The following is a 16811-nucleotide window of genomic DNA, read 5'->3' as shown; positions in this document are numbered from 1 at the left end:
AATAAGAAAAGAAACAGTCAATTCACTGTTCAGCTGCTGCACTTTTCAATTCCTCACTACTGGTAGAAAAAGGCTTCTGTAAGAGCAACATAATGGGATATTTACTTGCGTTGAAGGGTGATCTGTGTAGAGGACAAAGATGTGTATGAAAGCATGCCTCACAACCAATAGCAATATTACTATAGAAATGTACACACACAGTGAACAAATAGCCTAAATAATTTTTAAGCAGAGCTTAATATGCAGGACAAACTGAATTTTAGAAATTCATGGGAAATGGATGAATGTACAAGGTGTATGCATGATTCAGGAGAGGTTAGCAATCTCTGAAGAGCAACAAGAAAACAAGCTTGAAGAAGACACAAAGTGACAGGCTCAGACAGGGAGCCAGACAGACTGTGTTCACTCCAGGAAACCTGCACAGTGTACGTTTTTACACCTTATCGATTTATCTATGTTTGCTGAAGGGATGATGCAAGTATGCGGTATTTCCAAACTACTGGGAAAACAGTTTGTTTACTTTATTTGCGATTATGCAGGGTCTTTGTATGAAACTCCCTTCCACACTTGCGCTATAGGGGTCAGATCAAGCCTTCAGTCAAAGGCCCTAAACCTGCACTACAGAGAGGAAGGTCCACATCAACAAGGACTGATCGTTCTTCATCAGTCAGAGAACACACATGGGCCAAGACCAGTGACTCAAAAGCTACCCAACACCCCCAAAAAATAATCACCAGAGCCCTGCTAAGTGCTTGTGATACAGAAAAACAAACATATCCTCATTTGAGTGGCAACCGTGACAGCCAGCTGGAGGTGGCTTAAGAAAGGAGTACAGGCCCTGAGGGAGAGAAAACATTCAGGCCTAGTCCACATTTCCAAGAAGTGTCCACTCTGAGTCCACTCTGAGTCAGTGACAATGTGAAAACACAACTAATGACATGCCTTTCCTTTCCAGACAAGCCAATACCAAACATCATGCAGTAATCACATTAGGATCTGGGCTGTTTTAATTCACCATGTCATGGCAAACATAATGAAGAAGATAATGCAGTCTGATATCTCAGTGTGGTCACATTGTGGTCACAAAACTCATCACCACATACAGTTAATGTCTAATAGAGATGCGTTTATCTCAAAGCAGGCCAAAATGCACTTCTATGAATGCCTAGAAACCTCTAGTCCCTCCACAAAAATATTTTGAGCAAACAGAGGGAATCCAAGCATGTCCACGATTACTGCCAGATGTCCTTAAATAGCAAACACAAAATGGTGGTCGACCAGCCAGTTTTGCTAAAATGCTCATACTGTTGTCAACAACTATGAAGTAACAATCTAATCTAATCACTATTACACAGTGCTGAGGCTGTTGGTCGGTAAATCAAAATGATCTCATTTTCAACGAAAGACAGGAAACAAAGGAAATGGGAAATGCTCTGTGCATTCCAGACTGCACCATTACCACATCCTCAACAAAATCACAGCCAAATGGCAATTGTTACCCGGAACCATTACAATCCCCTTTCAAAAAGCCAGTAAGACCTCCACTAATGGTGCTATAGTACATCGAGGATTAGAGCTTTATTTTCCCACATAAAAGATGAATGGACCAGACTCATTCTGTTGTGTTTCAGCACCTGGAAAAGTCACACAGTTGTGACCATATCCGGTTTCCTCATCCTCTTTCTAGAAGAGAAAAAAACACTTCCAGCAGCTTTGTAGTTATTTCAGGCACATCCAGGCTATCAGGGCCAGTGCAGCTCCGCCTCCACTCTAGTGCATAAACACTGATGTGTGATGTCAGAGCGCTCGTGTGGCAGTCGGAGGGCGGCCGGCTCGATCCCCCACCCTGGGTGTGTCGAAGTGTCCCTGAGCAAGACCCCTAACCCCCAATTGCGCCCAACGAGCTGCATGGCACCCACTCACCGTCAGTGTGTGAGAGTGTGTGTCTGAATGGGTGAATGAGAGGCATCAATTGCCCTTTTGATATCAAATATCAAATATAAATGCAGTCCATTTTCCACTTACATGTCACATATACAAATGGGTTTAGCTGCATTTGGTTAGGTCACAACATAGACGTGGGGCTGTCCCCGCCAACCGCCCACTTCTTACCCCACCGTTTCGGGTAGAGTGGAGAAAACCCCATTAGAGAAGGCCTGCTTGAACTATAAAGGGGTTCTCCACTGTCAGGCAACTCAGAGTGGAGAACTCAAATGTTTCCACTCCTATCATTCCCAGCTTTGATAGACTAAGACGTTGACAGCTACAGTAGGTCTACCAACATCACCACGCTTCACACCCAAGGCCTAATAAGTAGCCTACATTTTATCAGTATATACAATGAAAATACATTGATATTCCTTTCTCCTGAAATAACCGATTTTCTCCTGAAAGAACTATTGAAGATTTGTATTTTAAGCGAAAGCTCTCTTCTCTTTACTCTCGTTCACGCATTTTCCATTATCAGTGACAATCTGACTTGGTGTAATCTAATCTAACACTGGGATCTGCAATACAATCCTAAATTGTGGCCCTAGAATACACCCTCTTTCATAATGTTGTAAAACTGGTCCTGTACATGCTAAATGATCAGGTAACATATAATCCAGTGCCTGTTTTCACCATTGAGGGAGGGGGTCCACTGATACTGGCAAGTCAGACTTCCTGCATGATGGCCTAAAGAATGCGGACCGTACTCCACCTCGTTAAACAATAAACAGAGCCGGACTTAATTAAGGCAAAACAATATGGAGTCACTCCCTCGCAGAATCGCAGAGGCCAAAGTGGGCTTCCCTTCATACGCAGAATGTGTGAACGAGGCCACGTTAATCACTTCACCCTGAAGACTCAACACATGCCTGCCATGTCTGGCTCAACTTTTCATCCTCATAATATTTTCATAGCATCAGCTGCTCAAGCTCTGGGCTTACAAAAAGTAGGACCTGACCCATATACCTCTTTGCCAATGAAGCCATGCCAATAGCTGTATTTTCACAGCTCATCGAGGCTTGGACTCACCAGGCGAATTATGTCAAATGCTGACTTCCACCTGCTGTTGAAGTCTGTTTGAAATTGAGCTGAACAAGTTTTCAAATCTTTTTCCTTTACAGGACATATAATGAGCTGTCCTTCCATTTCTTCGATTCATGCTCCCTCAAAAAAGAAATCCTAATGAATGAAAACATATCAATATAATATGAATTCACAAGGATTGGGCTCACAAAAATCCTTAAACTAGCCTATTCCTTAAGCCCATATCGGCAAGGTTAAGCTACATAAGGACAAGCTCTCATTTTAATGTCAAATTTACAAGATGGATGAAAGGCCCACTCAGTAATTTCAGTTTCCAACTGATGAAAATTACATGGATGGCAACCAAGTACCTCAGAGGATCATGGTACTTGCTGTTTTTAATCTTGCATTGGTGTCTCGGTAACCTGGGTTAGCCTTCTGAGCCTTAATTACTGTTGCCGTTCACATAATGCCGCTATTGTGGTTATGTCAAGTACATCTGAGGTAGCTAGACATGGTTTATTTGGCAAACTATTTCAAAACTATTCCTTTGAATATGGGGGCAGTCCCCACTCCCCAACCGAGCAGCACCACCCCTCCCTGGTCTGCTCACCCTTTATACCCAAATGCCCACCCCAGGACGACATTCTGATAACCCCAGGATGACCTTCTGATAATGCCACTGTTCCAATATCTGAACTGACGAGTGAGTGTTGAGTCCACTCTGATGAGCTATGCCAAGGACAAATATGCTCAGATATCAAGAACAAATAAGAATCATGAAATGCGGAAGACCGAAGATGGCCCGACACTCAATTTAAGTACTTATTTTTCAATTTTAAGTGCTTTTCGTGAGGTTGTTTATTGTTCATTTAATTGCGAGACTAATTCTATGCTGTTGGACCATAACTGTATTTTTTCATATGGTAAGCCAATAGCACTTTGTTAGCAACCAAAATGACTGATCGGGGCTTTAACAATAACCATCATTTAGCATCAAGCAACCCCTGTCCATCAGTTCTCCATCCTGTGAACCACTCTGAAATCGTTGGGACTTCCCTGGCACGGAGCCAGCACATTTTTCCCACAATTCAGCACAACCTCACTTCATCCTTCTCATGCATTTTCTGCCTAAATAAGGCAACTCCAATAATGAAAATGAGGAAACATTTTGTATCGTCAGAAAATTTCTTTAAAAATAAATGTTTGGCGGGTTTGGATCGTCCGGGAACAGAACTAGATCAAATCAACATTTTTCATGCAACAAAAGAATAAAGACAGAATTAGCAGATTACCAAACAGTCAATATTAACTGGAATGCATGCCGACAAGCCATGCCAAAGCAGAATGCTGTGCTCCTTTGTGTCATTATGGCTTTTTAAGGGAATTCAAAGCGAAGGGCCAAGATAAAAATAAACTGAAGCAGACGCATGCCATTGTCCTGGAGAATCCAGCTGGGAAGTATCCAATCTCTAGAAGCCAGTTGGAAGTTGAGGCAGCCATTTTGAAACATTTAGCTGCAGCTTAGAGACCAAATTAGTCAGGCTATGTGTAGCATTCGCATAGAGAAACAGTGGTTGGTGGAATTATATTTCCAAGTTCCAGATCAAAATGTATCTGCATAATAGCACAATCCCACCATCGTAAACTGAAGATTTAAAATGCAGAAGCCAATCTGCTCTTGTCAGAGAGAGGGGCTACAGCTAATTGTGCCTGTAGACTGATGTGGGCAGACAGATATAATCAGCTTGCATTTACATGTGTTGACAGAAATACAGCCTGGTTCTTGTGCACAGAGTGCTCTGCCTTGAATGCTTAGCATAGCTTCAGAGGCACGGTTAGGGCCAATCCGTCAATAAAGTGTGCTCTGCTTTAAGAATATTTGTCATCAAGCGTCCACTTGTGTTGCTACGCATGGGAACTGACCGCTTAAAATAAACTGCAGTCAACCTCATCATTCCGAATCCCCAACACCAATCCTGCCAGACTGACAGTCCTTAGCCTAACAGGGAAATCATCACCCAACTGATTCCCAGGTGCTGGGTGTGGTTTCCATAAGCAAGCACTCGCCTCCAACAATAATTGCTCCACTTTAAAGAGACCACATCCTCTGCTTTTAAGGCCTGCACTTCAGAAATAGGCCAGTGCATCATAAAGAAATGTGGCTTCTTTCATTTTCTCTCCATTTACTGCTGCCAAGACAAACACTCCAGAGCAGTCACATGCTGTGCCGGAACTTGCCAGATTTAAAGACACTCGGAGATTGAAGCAAGACAGTATGTGGGCCTTAAAACCTCTGAGGATGCAACAAATAACAATAATGCGATTCCATCCTGGTGTATGAACACCAGCAGTCCAATGACTACCCCAAAGCCAGCAAAACAAGCACCTTAACAGCTGGAAAACAGAATACAGGTAGACTATTTAGTCAGAGTCACTGTACTGTAAATATGCGACCCTGAATATGCAACTGCACTAAACATGTAACCAATTACCTTCCCAAAAGTGCTGCAAGCTATCCACCTCATTTAAAACATTCAAAGCTGAAATGCGAGGTGATCAGAAAATAAAAAAAGAAACAAATAGGCCTACACAATGGGATTCAGGTTTGTCAGTTTGGGCCTGTCTATTCAATATCAAAATCAGTACCAAACGGTGGGTGAACCAGAGTTCGGATGTACACATAGGGCTGAACAGAAAGAGGATGCTGTATTTTTGCATGTGAGGATCTGTTCCTGGTTGGTGTACCCATCAAAGCCAAACCGCAAGTGGGAGGAGCAGAGTTTTAATCAAACCCAGTTCAGACAGTAAAATACGAAACAGATGCAAGCAATTACTCCATCCCACACATTCCTCGCAACCAAAACAGCGTAGTCAGGGCAACGGGCAGGCCCTGATAGAGACCACTGATAACTCCTGCCGATACTTGACTTCTTCAATAGAGAGAACTTTCTGTTATGTTTCCAACATTCCCCCCAGTTCAACAGGAAGTTCACTCTGAAAGGTGCACTACGCTTTGCAATGGTCCTTGGTAGATGTTCCGTAGGCCTTGTTTGGGTGTGGTTATTTTGGCTCTGCTAGGTTGGTGCAGGGTAACATATTGTAACAAGTTTAAAGTATGTATCTAGCCATGGTACAAAGGCTACACAATTGCTCTCTCAAGCATTATACTGTACCTGAAATCTGCTCTTGAATAAGCCAAAATAGGTGAATAAGTGTACCTCTGCATAAACTAGCCTTCAATGCAATTCCAAAAATAAGACCAAATTAACAGACATTCCATCAGTACAATAAAGACATACGGAGGAAGGATATGGAGTTCTGAGATTGTAGCAAGCAGGAAAGAGGAGCACTTGATAAGTGCTGTTTTTCCCCGAAAAAAAAAGTTGTCTGATCATACAGAGAGGCCTCAGAGATACCAACCCCAGTCTGATAGAGTAAACTAAATGGGTACTCATTAGCATACACAGCTATCCCCATCAATTTCCTTTCCTGCCCTGATGAACAAATATGATGCAAACTTTGCAATGATAAAAACACAACTCCAACTCTCAGAACTAGTCATGGTTTAGCAGCACTGCTATAGAACACAATGTCGGAAAGGGTGTTTGATATGAGAGGGGACAAAAACAAAAAAGAAAACTTAAAAGGAGGAAGGCCAATGTATGAAATAAAACAGATAGCCTACTCTCATAAGGATCCTGATAACTGCTGGCTTGACTTGATTTTAAATTAAAGGAAGGATTATATATACTATTATTTGTCCATTGAGTTCAACAGGAGAATTAGTCAGGAGAAATGTCCCTAGCAGTATCTACGGCATGTCTGTGAGCAGCACGATGGTTTGAGGCTCATCTGATACCTTGGACCCTTGATGACATAAAGCAATTTAGGCAACAAATGTATTCCTGTTTTGGTGTACTATTTTATGTGACATTATGTTAATTTGTCTCAAACATTAAAATGCAGGGCTATATATAAAAAGTACTGTAATGTTTGAAAAAGTTTTGAACCAACCATCATTCCAGCTGTACTTAAACTTACTGAGTTTGGGCTTATATCAGGTCACTGTAGTCACAAATAGCTTCTTTGGATACAAGGCTATGTCTCTGCACCCAAAAATTAATCTCAATCAGTCTACATTCAGCTTCTACTAGCTCTTGAGGAATCAGAAGAATAGACCTCCTAACTCACACAATTGTCAGTACTTTGCAAATGTGTTTCAATTAGTAGTGAAACACACGAGTACTTAATGAGGTACAGCCAGGCTGTGGAGAGTAGAAATGTTCTCTCCCCTGACATCTGATCCCAAAGTTAATCAAATCATTGTGTGACTAAAAGAACAAAGGCACTGCAGAAAACCAAAACAAAACAAAAAACAAATGTGAGGAGTCTTGTAGAAAAATCGCTAAATCCCAATGAGCTTTATCTCGCCCATATTTGTGTGGGCAGTATCTCCTGAGAGCAGCAGACCCCACTAAAGCTGTCCTGTATCAGGGGACTGAGGTGCAGGGACTCAGTATTCAGCCCTGATCTGGAGAACCATGAGCCAGGCATCACCCCTCAGTGCAGTCGCATTGAGGAGACTTTAGTAAAGATCAACAGAAACACACACACATCAAAGTGCACACACAGTGAGACACACAGCCAGACGCGCACGCGCGCACGCACACACACACCCACACCCTTCGGTTTGTGCCTGTGGACGTCCCTCTTCGGTTCAGACCACAGGTTTTTGATGGGATTTAAGTCCGGAGACTGAGATGGTCATTGCAGAACATGGATGTTGTTTTTTGTAACCATATCCAAATATGCAGCAACTGTGTGATGCTATCATGTCAACATAGACCAGAATCTCTAAGGAATGTTTCCAGCACCTTGTCAAATCCATTCAGGCTGTTCTGGGGCCAAAGGGAGGTCATACCTAGTACTAGAAGTGTTTACCCAATAAAGTGGTGACTTCAAAGCAAAAGTGTATTTCACAACGAATAACTCGCTTGGACGCCTTCAATGCGTCTTGCACACACCTGTAACCAAATAGAGCAGTTGCTTTTTTGTCACCTCTTTCTACTTTGTCAAATCTTCATGGTTCTTGAGGCGCGGTGGAAAAGCAAACAAGAGTGCGTTTCAGGAGCCGTGTAGTCTCCACTGCAGACAGTTCCCACAAACCGGTGGAAAAGGGCCGTAAGAGGCAAATAGGAACCACTAAACTGGAGCTGAAAAACTGTGTTCCTCAGCCCAGTGGTTCCCAAAGCCCCCAGCCTGTCAAGTATCTGATGTGTTCCACCTCAAGGACAGCTCATGCAACTAGTCAAGGGCTTGAGTGGTTGCATCAGGTGTACTTAAGATGGAACACATCAAACATCTGGACCGGCTGGGTGTACTCGTGGATGGGTTTGGGAAGCACTGCTCTAGTCCTCTGTGGTTTTGGGCTCTGTCCTGGCTAAAGTGGCACAGCAAGTGCAGTCTCATGCGCAGGGATCCTGCTTGAATGGTTCAGTGACTGTGGACACAGCGAAGAGAGTCCACAGTCAGACGCTAACCTCGAAAAACGTCCTTTTATAAAACACGTTTCCCATAAGAAAATGAATGTGGGTTTCTGAATCAGGATACCAATGCTGAACTAATTTAAGTTGACATATTATGCTACTAATCTGAGGGCCCAGAGTCCCGTTTCTGCATACGCACCCAGTGAAAACACGTTGTCTAGATAGAACAAGGGTTTCCAAGGTCACAGCTGTGACGCAGAACTGGAGAAGTGGGTCACGGAGATAATTGCAAAGTTATAGCTGATCTAAACGGCTTCCAAAAGAAAAGAAAAAATGAAAACAGTTCTCAGGTAGAAAAGTGAAAAGTTTTTTTTTTTTTTTTAAAGAGGCAAGCAACTGCTTTTCATAATTGCCTCAGGCAAGTATTATTAAAACATGAGCCTGTTAGCATGTGGCCCTGCTTTGTGTCCAGATGTCAAACAATTTGAATGAGCAACCTTCAGCTCAACTTCTCCTGCAAGCAAACCCCTTATTTACTCTTCTCCTGCCAAACAACAACAGTCTTCCATCACAGTGGGCCTATTGTCAATCTTTCACTGCTATCATGGCAACAGCAGAACTCACCAAAGCACCACTACTTCGACCTTCACGTCATCCTATTCAAAAACAATCAGCTCGCATCCCAACCATCTCACAGGGTGTTGGAGTTTATTGTATTAATTTAATTCAACCACTAGATTAGAGCACAACATTCAATGAACAGTCAACAAGTTCACCATGACACCACCAACGTGACGCATCACAAACCTTACTTCATTACACTCACATTCTCAGATTGCTGGGCGTTCCACAGAAGATGCTCCACTGAAACCAGTATGGATTCAAAATTCACCCAGCTGTGGCAAAGAACAAAGGACGGATTCATATCGGGTCTATCATCACAAATTCATTAGAAATATGGAAGACATTTGTAAATTCCAAAAATGCTTTTTCAAGCTTCTCCCATTGAGCTCAGGAATCCTTTATTGATGCATTCAAGACCTTTTTCCTCCCCTGGTTAAACAAAGACGTAGACAGCTTGAAGGATTTTTTCTGAAGCACAAGGTCTTCAGTCATTCCAAATTTTACAAGAGATGGCTACAATTGCTCTCCCCTTGATACTCACTAATTTTATCCCATATCCAGTTCACTACAGGCCTGTACTTCTGAGGAACAGCCCTTGTTTATTTTCATCCTAACACAGTTATAGGCCAAATGCTTAAAAAATACATTTGTGTGGAAGAGGGAGCTCCATGGCTTAATGTGAATGTAGATTGGGGAAAATCTTATCATTCCAGGACTAGCAGGTACCAAGGCTTTGACAGCACTCTGGTCTTATCTCTAGCACTTACACATGGAGTCAGCAGGACATTGGCTGAGGCTCTTATCTCAGAGGACCAAACCATGGCTCCGGCCTCCTGTGTGCCTGGGTGAGCATTTCCTCTGTTACCTCTCTTTGATGTCTCAACCCTTTGCCCAGCCAGAGCTTAGCCACATTGTGATGGGAAACCTCCTAGGCCGCTAATATTTTCCATTCCCACCGACTGGATAGTGTTATTTACACACATTGCTGGATCACGTTTTTTCATTGGAAGTTTGTTGTTTAGCCCCTGAACGGTGCGACCTGAAAATACTCAGGACAGTGTCTAAACAGTTTAGTATCTAAAAGCAGGTAAGAATATGCTCACCTAAGCAATTACTGAAGACTGGTGGTGGTGACAAACTTTGGTTATGCATCACTGTGTTTTCAGTGCATATGCTGCGAGCTCCTGGAGCTTGTTCTGATCCACAGTCAGTTTTGTTGAACAGATATTTGCCCTTCTTCTCCAAATATACTTGTAACATGCTTTCCAGCAGCAGTCATTTCCATTCTCCCTGTCTGTCGTGAGAACTGAAAACGTTTCTCACAGCCTTCAAACTGCTGTTATAAAATGCCTCTCTGTCCGGAACAAACACGCCACGCCACTGAACTACACTCCCCTGCAACCTTGGTGCTTATCTATACGCTTCTGGAGAGGGATACTGCTTAACAAAACCCCGGAATCTGCATTTCATCCTGACCTTCAAAGCCTTCTATACTTCTACGAGTGGAGGCCACACGACTGCCTTTCAGAAATATTCACACAATATTTTCACAAGGCACGCCAGGGAAATTTTACGTCAGGCCAATTTCACCTGTGTTTAAAACAAACTGACATTCACTAATAGTTATCAATACATCAGAGAGAGTGCAAACTTGGCAATCAAACACCAAATTTTAACACCACTAATGCTCAACTGTGCATACCGAACAAAATAAAAAATAAAAATAAAACCTAATGGTAATATTACCAAGAAATAGTAGGTGTTCACGCAAATGTGCATTCAAACTAATCTTTACTGGAATAAAACATTTACTGAACTGCCTACCTTCCTAATGTTAAATGTGAGTTCACAAATTAGCTAGCAAGCTGTCATACTTTGTGAAGGTTAGCTTGGCAAGCAGAAAATGGCTTAGATGATGTAATTAATTAAAATGAAGTTAACATTTTATGATTAACAAGAGATGTAGCAGCCTACGGTTTTAGGTTGTAAGTTTACTTGCTTGCCAAGTTTTCTATAATTGGGCACCTCGCCAACTCTCATATACATATGTTGAATGAATGAGATCACAAAAATCACATTTTCCCCTTAGGTGCAGCCTGAATATTCAACTTTCCCCTGTTTTGTCATTTGTATCCATGTTCTCAGTCAAAACCGGTCCATATTATATGCACTCTATGCCTGTAATATCGACGTCTAAGAATTTTGCAATTTTTAAAACCCAGCACATTATTTATGCTCACTTTCTCATTTTTCTTCATGTGAAATGCAGATACATTCATGACATTTACTACAAAAGTCTTGTTTCAATTAACTTGAAATTATTTTAGTTAAACAAATATTAACAACAGCACAGCACATGTTCCAACTGAAACAAATCTGATCAGCCTATACAAATTTTATTAACAATATATTAACAATTTGAATGTGATGCATTTTATAATCTGGCATGACCTCAAAAAACAAGAATATGGCATATACAATGCCCATTAGTCCAGAACTCCCTCTGATTCTCCAGTAGATCTCACCCTTCCCAGAATGCCGTGCTCCTCTGCTCTGAGTACGTTTCCCCCTCAGGGCATCTTTAAGTGAGACTCAATCCTCATAATTCTATTCACACTCAGGCAGGTTTTATTTTCCGCAAATCACATATGAATTCAGAAGCAGACATTTAATAACCTGCTTAATCCGTGCCGCCATTATACTCACAAATGCAGTTTAATTATCCGCCCGCAGCCTTCGCTCCCCTTGTGATCACATTTCATCACCGGCACCTACAGTTTCTGCAAGGTGAGAATCTTCCCCGTCACATACAGCAGAAACGCCAAACACTTCAAAACGCTTTCCTTCGATAACACGGTCCTCGTTAACAGAATTTTTCTCAATGATTATTGCAAAACATATCCCACTATGTACACACAATGCAAAGAATGTGGCCAGTCCATGGCTTTCCCCTGACCTTCCTGGCCTCATTAGAAAAGGATCACATTTGGAAGGCAGCCAGCAGTGGGAGGACGTCTGAATGATTGCACAAAGTGCAGATCGGCTCTACTGAACTCTTTCAATCTTCTATAACCCGAAGAACTTAAACAGAAATAAAAATATTGAAAAAGAAATTATCCACAACCATTAATCAGCCTCTATAATCCTTGACATTCCACAGAATTATTGATGGATGTTTTGTTTTATTTTAGTAAAGCTAAACGCAGGTTGTAGGCTACACTAATGTGAACTTATTCCTGTGGTCTGTCACTTACCTCTGTGGTGAGCTGTCAGTCTGAGTCTCATTCCATCCCAGAGCAGATGCCTTATTGATCGAGTTCCAGACCTTCTCACTCACAACCCACTTATCCAAAATACTGATCAGTTCAGAAATGTTCCAAATGGGCCTCTAATCTGAAATGTGCCTTGGTCTCAACCACGTTAAATAACAATAGGTCGAACCCAACTACTGTATTTGCTTTCCATATTTGCGCCAGCTTCTTGCTGGCCACTTGAAGAGATTGGAGGCAGTCAGAATGGTTAGCCTAGTTTCTAGATTCACATTCTATAATAATCTGGCTTTCCACTCGGGTCAAGGCTGCGTCACCGCCTGAATGATGTCATTTCCCCTTTCGATCATAACTCTCGCGTGCCCTTATCAAGTTTATTTGATACGGTTTATTGCTCCATCCGTGCCAGACTGCTTTCAGCATTCCTGACTCAGACGCAACTTGGAAGCAGAACCTCATAATTATCACTCATTAGCTAGCTCAATTACCGGACGGGTAAGGGAACCAAACGTTAGGGAACCTCAATTGAATCTATGAGTATCATCACCTTTTCCTTTGGAAATGCTTTCATCTCTCTGTGTGGTGATGAGACAGTAATTTATATAGCATTCACCACTGTAGGTCTAGGTCATGAATCTGCCCATCACTGTCCATGATGCGTTCCTCGCAGACATGAACCCCAACATGGCTCCCTCCCTGCTCGGTGTGCTAAAGTGGTTTCATTTATCAGATGTGCTACATCTGCTCTTATTGATGATTGGGTTTAAAACCGGATGATTGCCAGGCTTTTGTTGAGAGCTTATTCTCAGCCATTTGACCTTGATGGATGTTGACTGAGTAAACTACTTTTTTTTTTTCAGGAGCAATATTTTGAGAGCAACCTGGACAGAGAAAACCAACTCTACCAGTTCTCTGTGCAGCCTTGTTCTCAAAATACCATGTGCTACACATTGCCAATATTTGTTTTCCCCCTCCTCTTCCTTGAAGGAAAATAAATGCAGTTGCTAGCATGAGATTTTCTCCTTTTGAAAAGAACACTGAGTCCACACAAGCTGAATGAAGATAAGAGTAGATGAAGATTAATTTAGCTGCATGCAGCTATGCTATACATTAGGACTGCCATTACAGAAGCACTTGTCAGAATCTTAGATACAGTCAATGCAGTCAGTGTAAATTAAGGTGAAGTAAAGAACTGTCCCTAGATACAAAACAAAACAACAACATAGCTGACAAACACAATGTGTATAGTCTGTTCACAGAATAATGCAGTAAGCATGCTCTGCACTAATTTTGCCAATTCTAGGTGTGCTATCAGCCAGTCGTGTTGGTAGAGAGCAAACTGAAAGTAAGTGATCCTGAACTGGCTGAATGTGTTAAACTGACAGGTAAAACTGACACATCCAATTCCAATGAGTGAGTACAGACCTTTAGGGCAAAGAGGAAGTCAAAACGTAAATTCTGAACATTCAAAGCACCAAAGGGAAAATATTGGTTTTAAAATGCATGTGTCCTCAATGCGAAACAAGAGATAAAATACTGCACTGCTGCTGTCGAAGTCAGTGTTATTAACTGAATCAATGGAAATTTCAAGGTGAAGGCAGCACCTTCACAGTCCTTTTGGGAAGGAAAAGGAAAAGACTGAGTGAATGTTTTTCCTCTAATTTGTTATTTTTAAAAGGAGAGGAGCACAAAAGGAAACTATTCACTTAAACACTCAGGAGTCTGGAGTTAAGAGAGAAAGAAAGAAGTGAGTTTCACTCACTGCTGAAAGTTCAAGGATAGAGCACCAAAACAAGAAAGAGCAACGTTCTACCTCAATGGCAACAACCCCTGACCGAATGTGAAGCTTTCTCCCACAGTGGCTAAATTGTGAACTGCAACACTTTCCTTTACAGTCTACAATTCTACCCAACAAACACAAATGGACAATCAGGTATACTACAGTATGTCCTTGGCAACATTATGAACACATAACAAATACAAAACTAGCACAGTAATGATCGATCATGCTGTTCTGCCAGCTAATGGTGTCATCATTAGTGCCAAAGGGGTAAAAATCAATCAGTGTGTTACTGTGATACATGCTGCCATATAGCATCATAACTCAGTAAAGTACATGCATGAATACATAAATACCTTTTTGAGGTCTACATACATAAGTCTGTGAGTGGCTTGTATGATGGAATATATGATGGACATTTCATATTTTCAACATTTCCACATTTGAAAATAAAAATATATAGGCCTATTTTAAAACAAATAGGTCAGTCTTGGTCTGGTGATTTCTGGTTGACAGCAGTCGCCTGTGATTTAGTGAAAAACCTGCCAAGTGCTTTCCTGAGATCTCCCAACTTCCCGTTTCTTGGAAGAAGCCCGCATCGAGCTATATTCCAGACTGCGCACAGAACACATGTACAAGCACTTCACCGGCGTCACTCTCTCCCAGACCAAAACTAATCTCCCCACGGTGTGGAAAAGAGTTCAGACACGTTTCTGACGGTAATCACTTCCACTCGCAGGATTGACAGTTACACCCAGGGGTGTGGAAAGAATCTCATGACCTGACATGAATGCATCACCGTGTCACTAGACAGGGGGAGTCTAAACATCAGATCTGCTCGTCTTTTCACAATGCACCTGATTGCACTGAATCACCATTATTTACACAGTGGCACATAACCTCCAAACCTAAGCAAACTCTACGCATTCAGCCTAGCTTTCATTCGCACAGCTAAAACACAAACAATCCACACCAAACCATATACTGCATGCTCTGCTGGATTATAGAGTCCCAGAAATGAGCCTGAATGTTACATTTTACCGCAGTCAACAGTGATTTAATGAATACAGTACACTCATTTTACAGTATGTCGTGGTCATTAAATGAAACATGAAGCAGAACTGGGTGCCCAAGCCACAAGTCACCTCACCCTAGCCAGGTATCCATGTACCCGCCAGCTTTATCAGTTTATCAGTGCTCACTCCTTCACTCGATCTGAAGCAGCACCTTCGCCCAATCAGAAAAAGCTGCTATCAAACAATTATGACATGGGCAGTTTTTTATAGTCTATACTCGGCACGGCAGCACCGGTTTCTTAGAATCGCAGTCATTTCCTGCCAAGTCACACACCGGAGACCGCCCCCGCAAGCACAGGGAAACGGAGTGGTGTGCCGCAGGTACACACACCTGGAGCAGCGCTGAAACGGGCATGGTGGTCCCTGCTTCACCACAGGGGGGGCTGTGTGCCAGCTTTACCCGTGCAGATGGATCACATCCCAGAGTGCCCGGGGCTTCCTGCCCCTCGAGGGGAGTTAAACATTAACTGGCAAAGTTTAAAGTCTGCAGGCTTTCCCTTAACAAACAGCTAGCATATCTTTACGCCAGCGCTAAGCCGACTGGATTAGCCATTACGCAGTAAGTACCTGCAGGCTCCAGCGGGGTTTTCCGCTACTTTGCAGTCGGAGGTGGGAGAGCGGACAGGAAACTGCTTTTGCAGGACAGGAAGTGGGATCCCTCAGCCCTTATGGCTGGAGCAGATGTGCACTGTCTGAATCATAACTCTTCCCCCCCAGCCCCCCAGCCCCCCATCCCCCCACACCCCCCACCCAGAGTGCAGGTGCCCCGCGCAGAGCAGACGGGCGCACAGATAAGGACATGCAGGAATTCTGCTTTTCATACTGCCACAGCACAGCAGACCTGCCTCAAGGCTTGGGAAAAGACGAGGGAAGAAAACAAGACTGTGGTTCAGTGTACATAACCCAGCTCAGACTGCACGCACATTTAAACAATGCCCCAGTTTCCCAGGTCAGAGGATGTAAGCAGTGAGGCTGTTGGACAGGGTGGACCGGTGGGGTTGAATGTGTCAAACTGAACACCACCGCACCGGTTTTTTCACAACTAGCTTATCTGTCCTCAAAGTGCCCAAGTCTGCAGGAGAAATCTCTAGTTCCTAATAGCATTGTGCCACAAAATCTCCGGAGGTTTTTCCACATGAGTTCGAAAAATGTTAATTGCAGTCAGACTGTTGATATTGTGGAGGCACACGCTCGCTTCCACACAAAACCACACAGCAAGGTTTCTTCAGAGCCCACCGCAAATGCGCAATATTTTTACTTCTGTGAATTGTTCATTCTGCTGAATGTGGAAACTGAAACATCACCACAGGTTTCAAAATTTATTTTCTCAATAAACATAATGAGGTCATTTGAAATAGTTTTCGATGGGTGGTACAGTAGCTCTGTTTGTACTTTATTTTTTCAGAAGGTCTCATGCCCTGAACCTAGCATAAATCTTAATCCAAAGTATACGGCAAGTCTCACGGAGCAAACAACTTTAAAGCTATGGGCTACTTATCATGGTCTTTTTCCAGCATTTTTACCAAAAACCAGCAGGCACTAAATGCTGTAAACTTGGTGC

The 16811-nt window shown here is 42.6% G+C and overlaps 1 protein-coding gene across 4 annotated transcripts in view; it reads right to left on the bottom strand.

Moving 5' to 3' along the window:
• Positions 1 to 16811, bottom strand: part of LOC133116586 (protein TANC1-like) — a 129534-nt gene that overhangs the window by 109808 nt on the left and 2915 nt on the right. Inside the window, exon 1 of one of the 4 annotated variants that reach the window (XM_061226312.1) lies at positions 9328 to 9347. The exons of 2 other annotated variants lie outside the window; for them this stretch is intronic. In XM_061226312.1, the coding sequence (XP_061082296.1) occupies positions 9328 to 9329 (2 nt within the window). In that variant the 5' untranslated portion in view covers positions 9330 to 9347. Of the gene's footprint in view, positions 1 to 9327; positions 9348 to 16811 lie in introns of those variants that run through there. One more of the 4 variants, XM_061226309.1, reaches the window with a different exon arrangement.

Source organism: Conger conger, chromosome 17, assembly GCF_963514075.1.
Source record: "Conger conger chromosome 17, fConCon1.1, whole genome shotgun sequence".
Taxonomy (NCBI): domain Eukaryota; kingdom Metazoa; phylum Chordata; class Actinopteri; order Anguilliformes; family Congridae; genus Conger; species Conger conger.
Note: the sequence above shows the minus strand (reverse complement) of the source record. Positions and strands in the feature narration are given on the sequence as shown.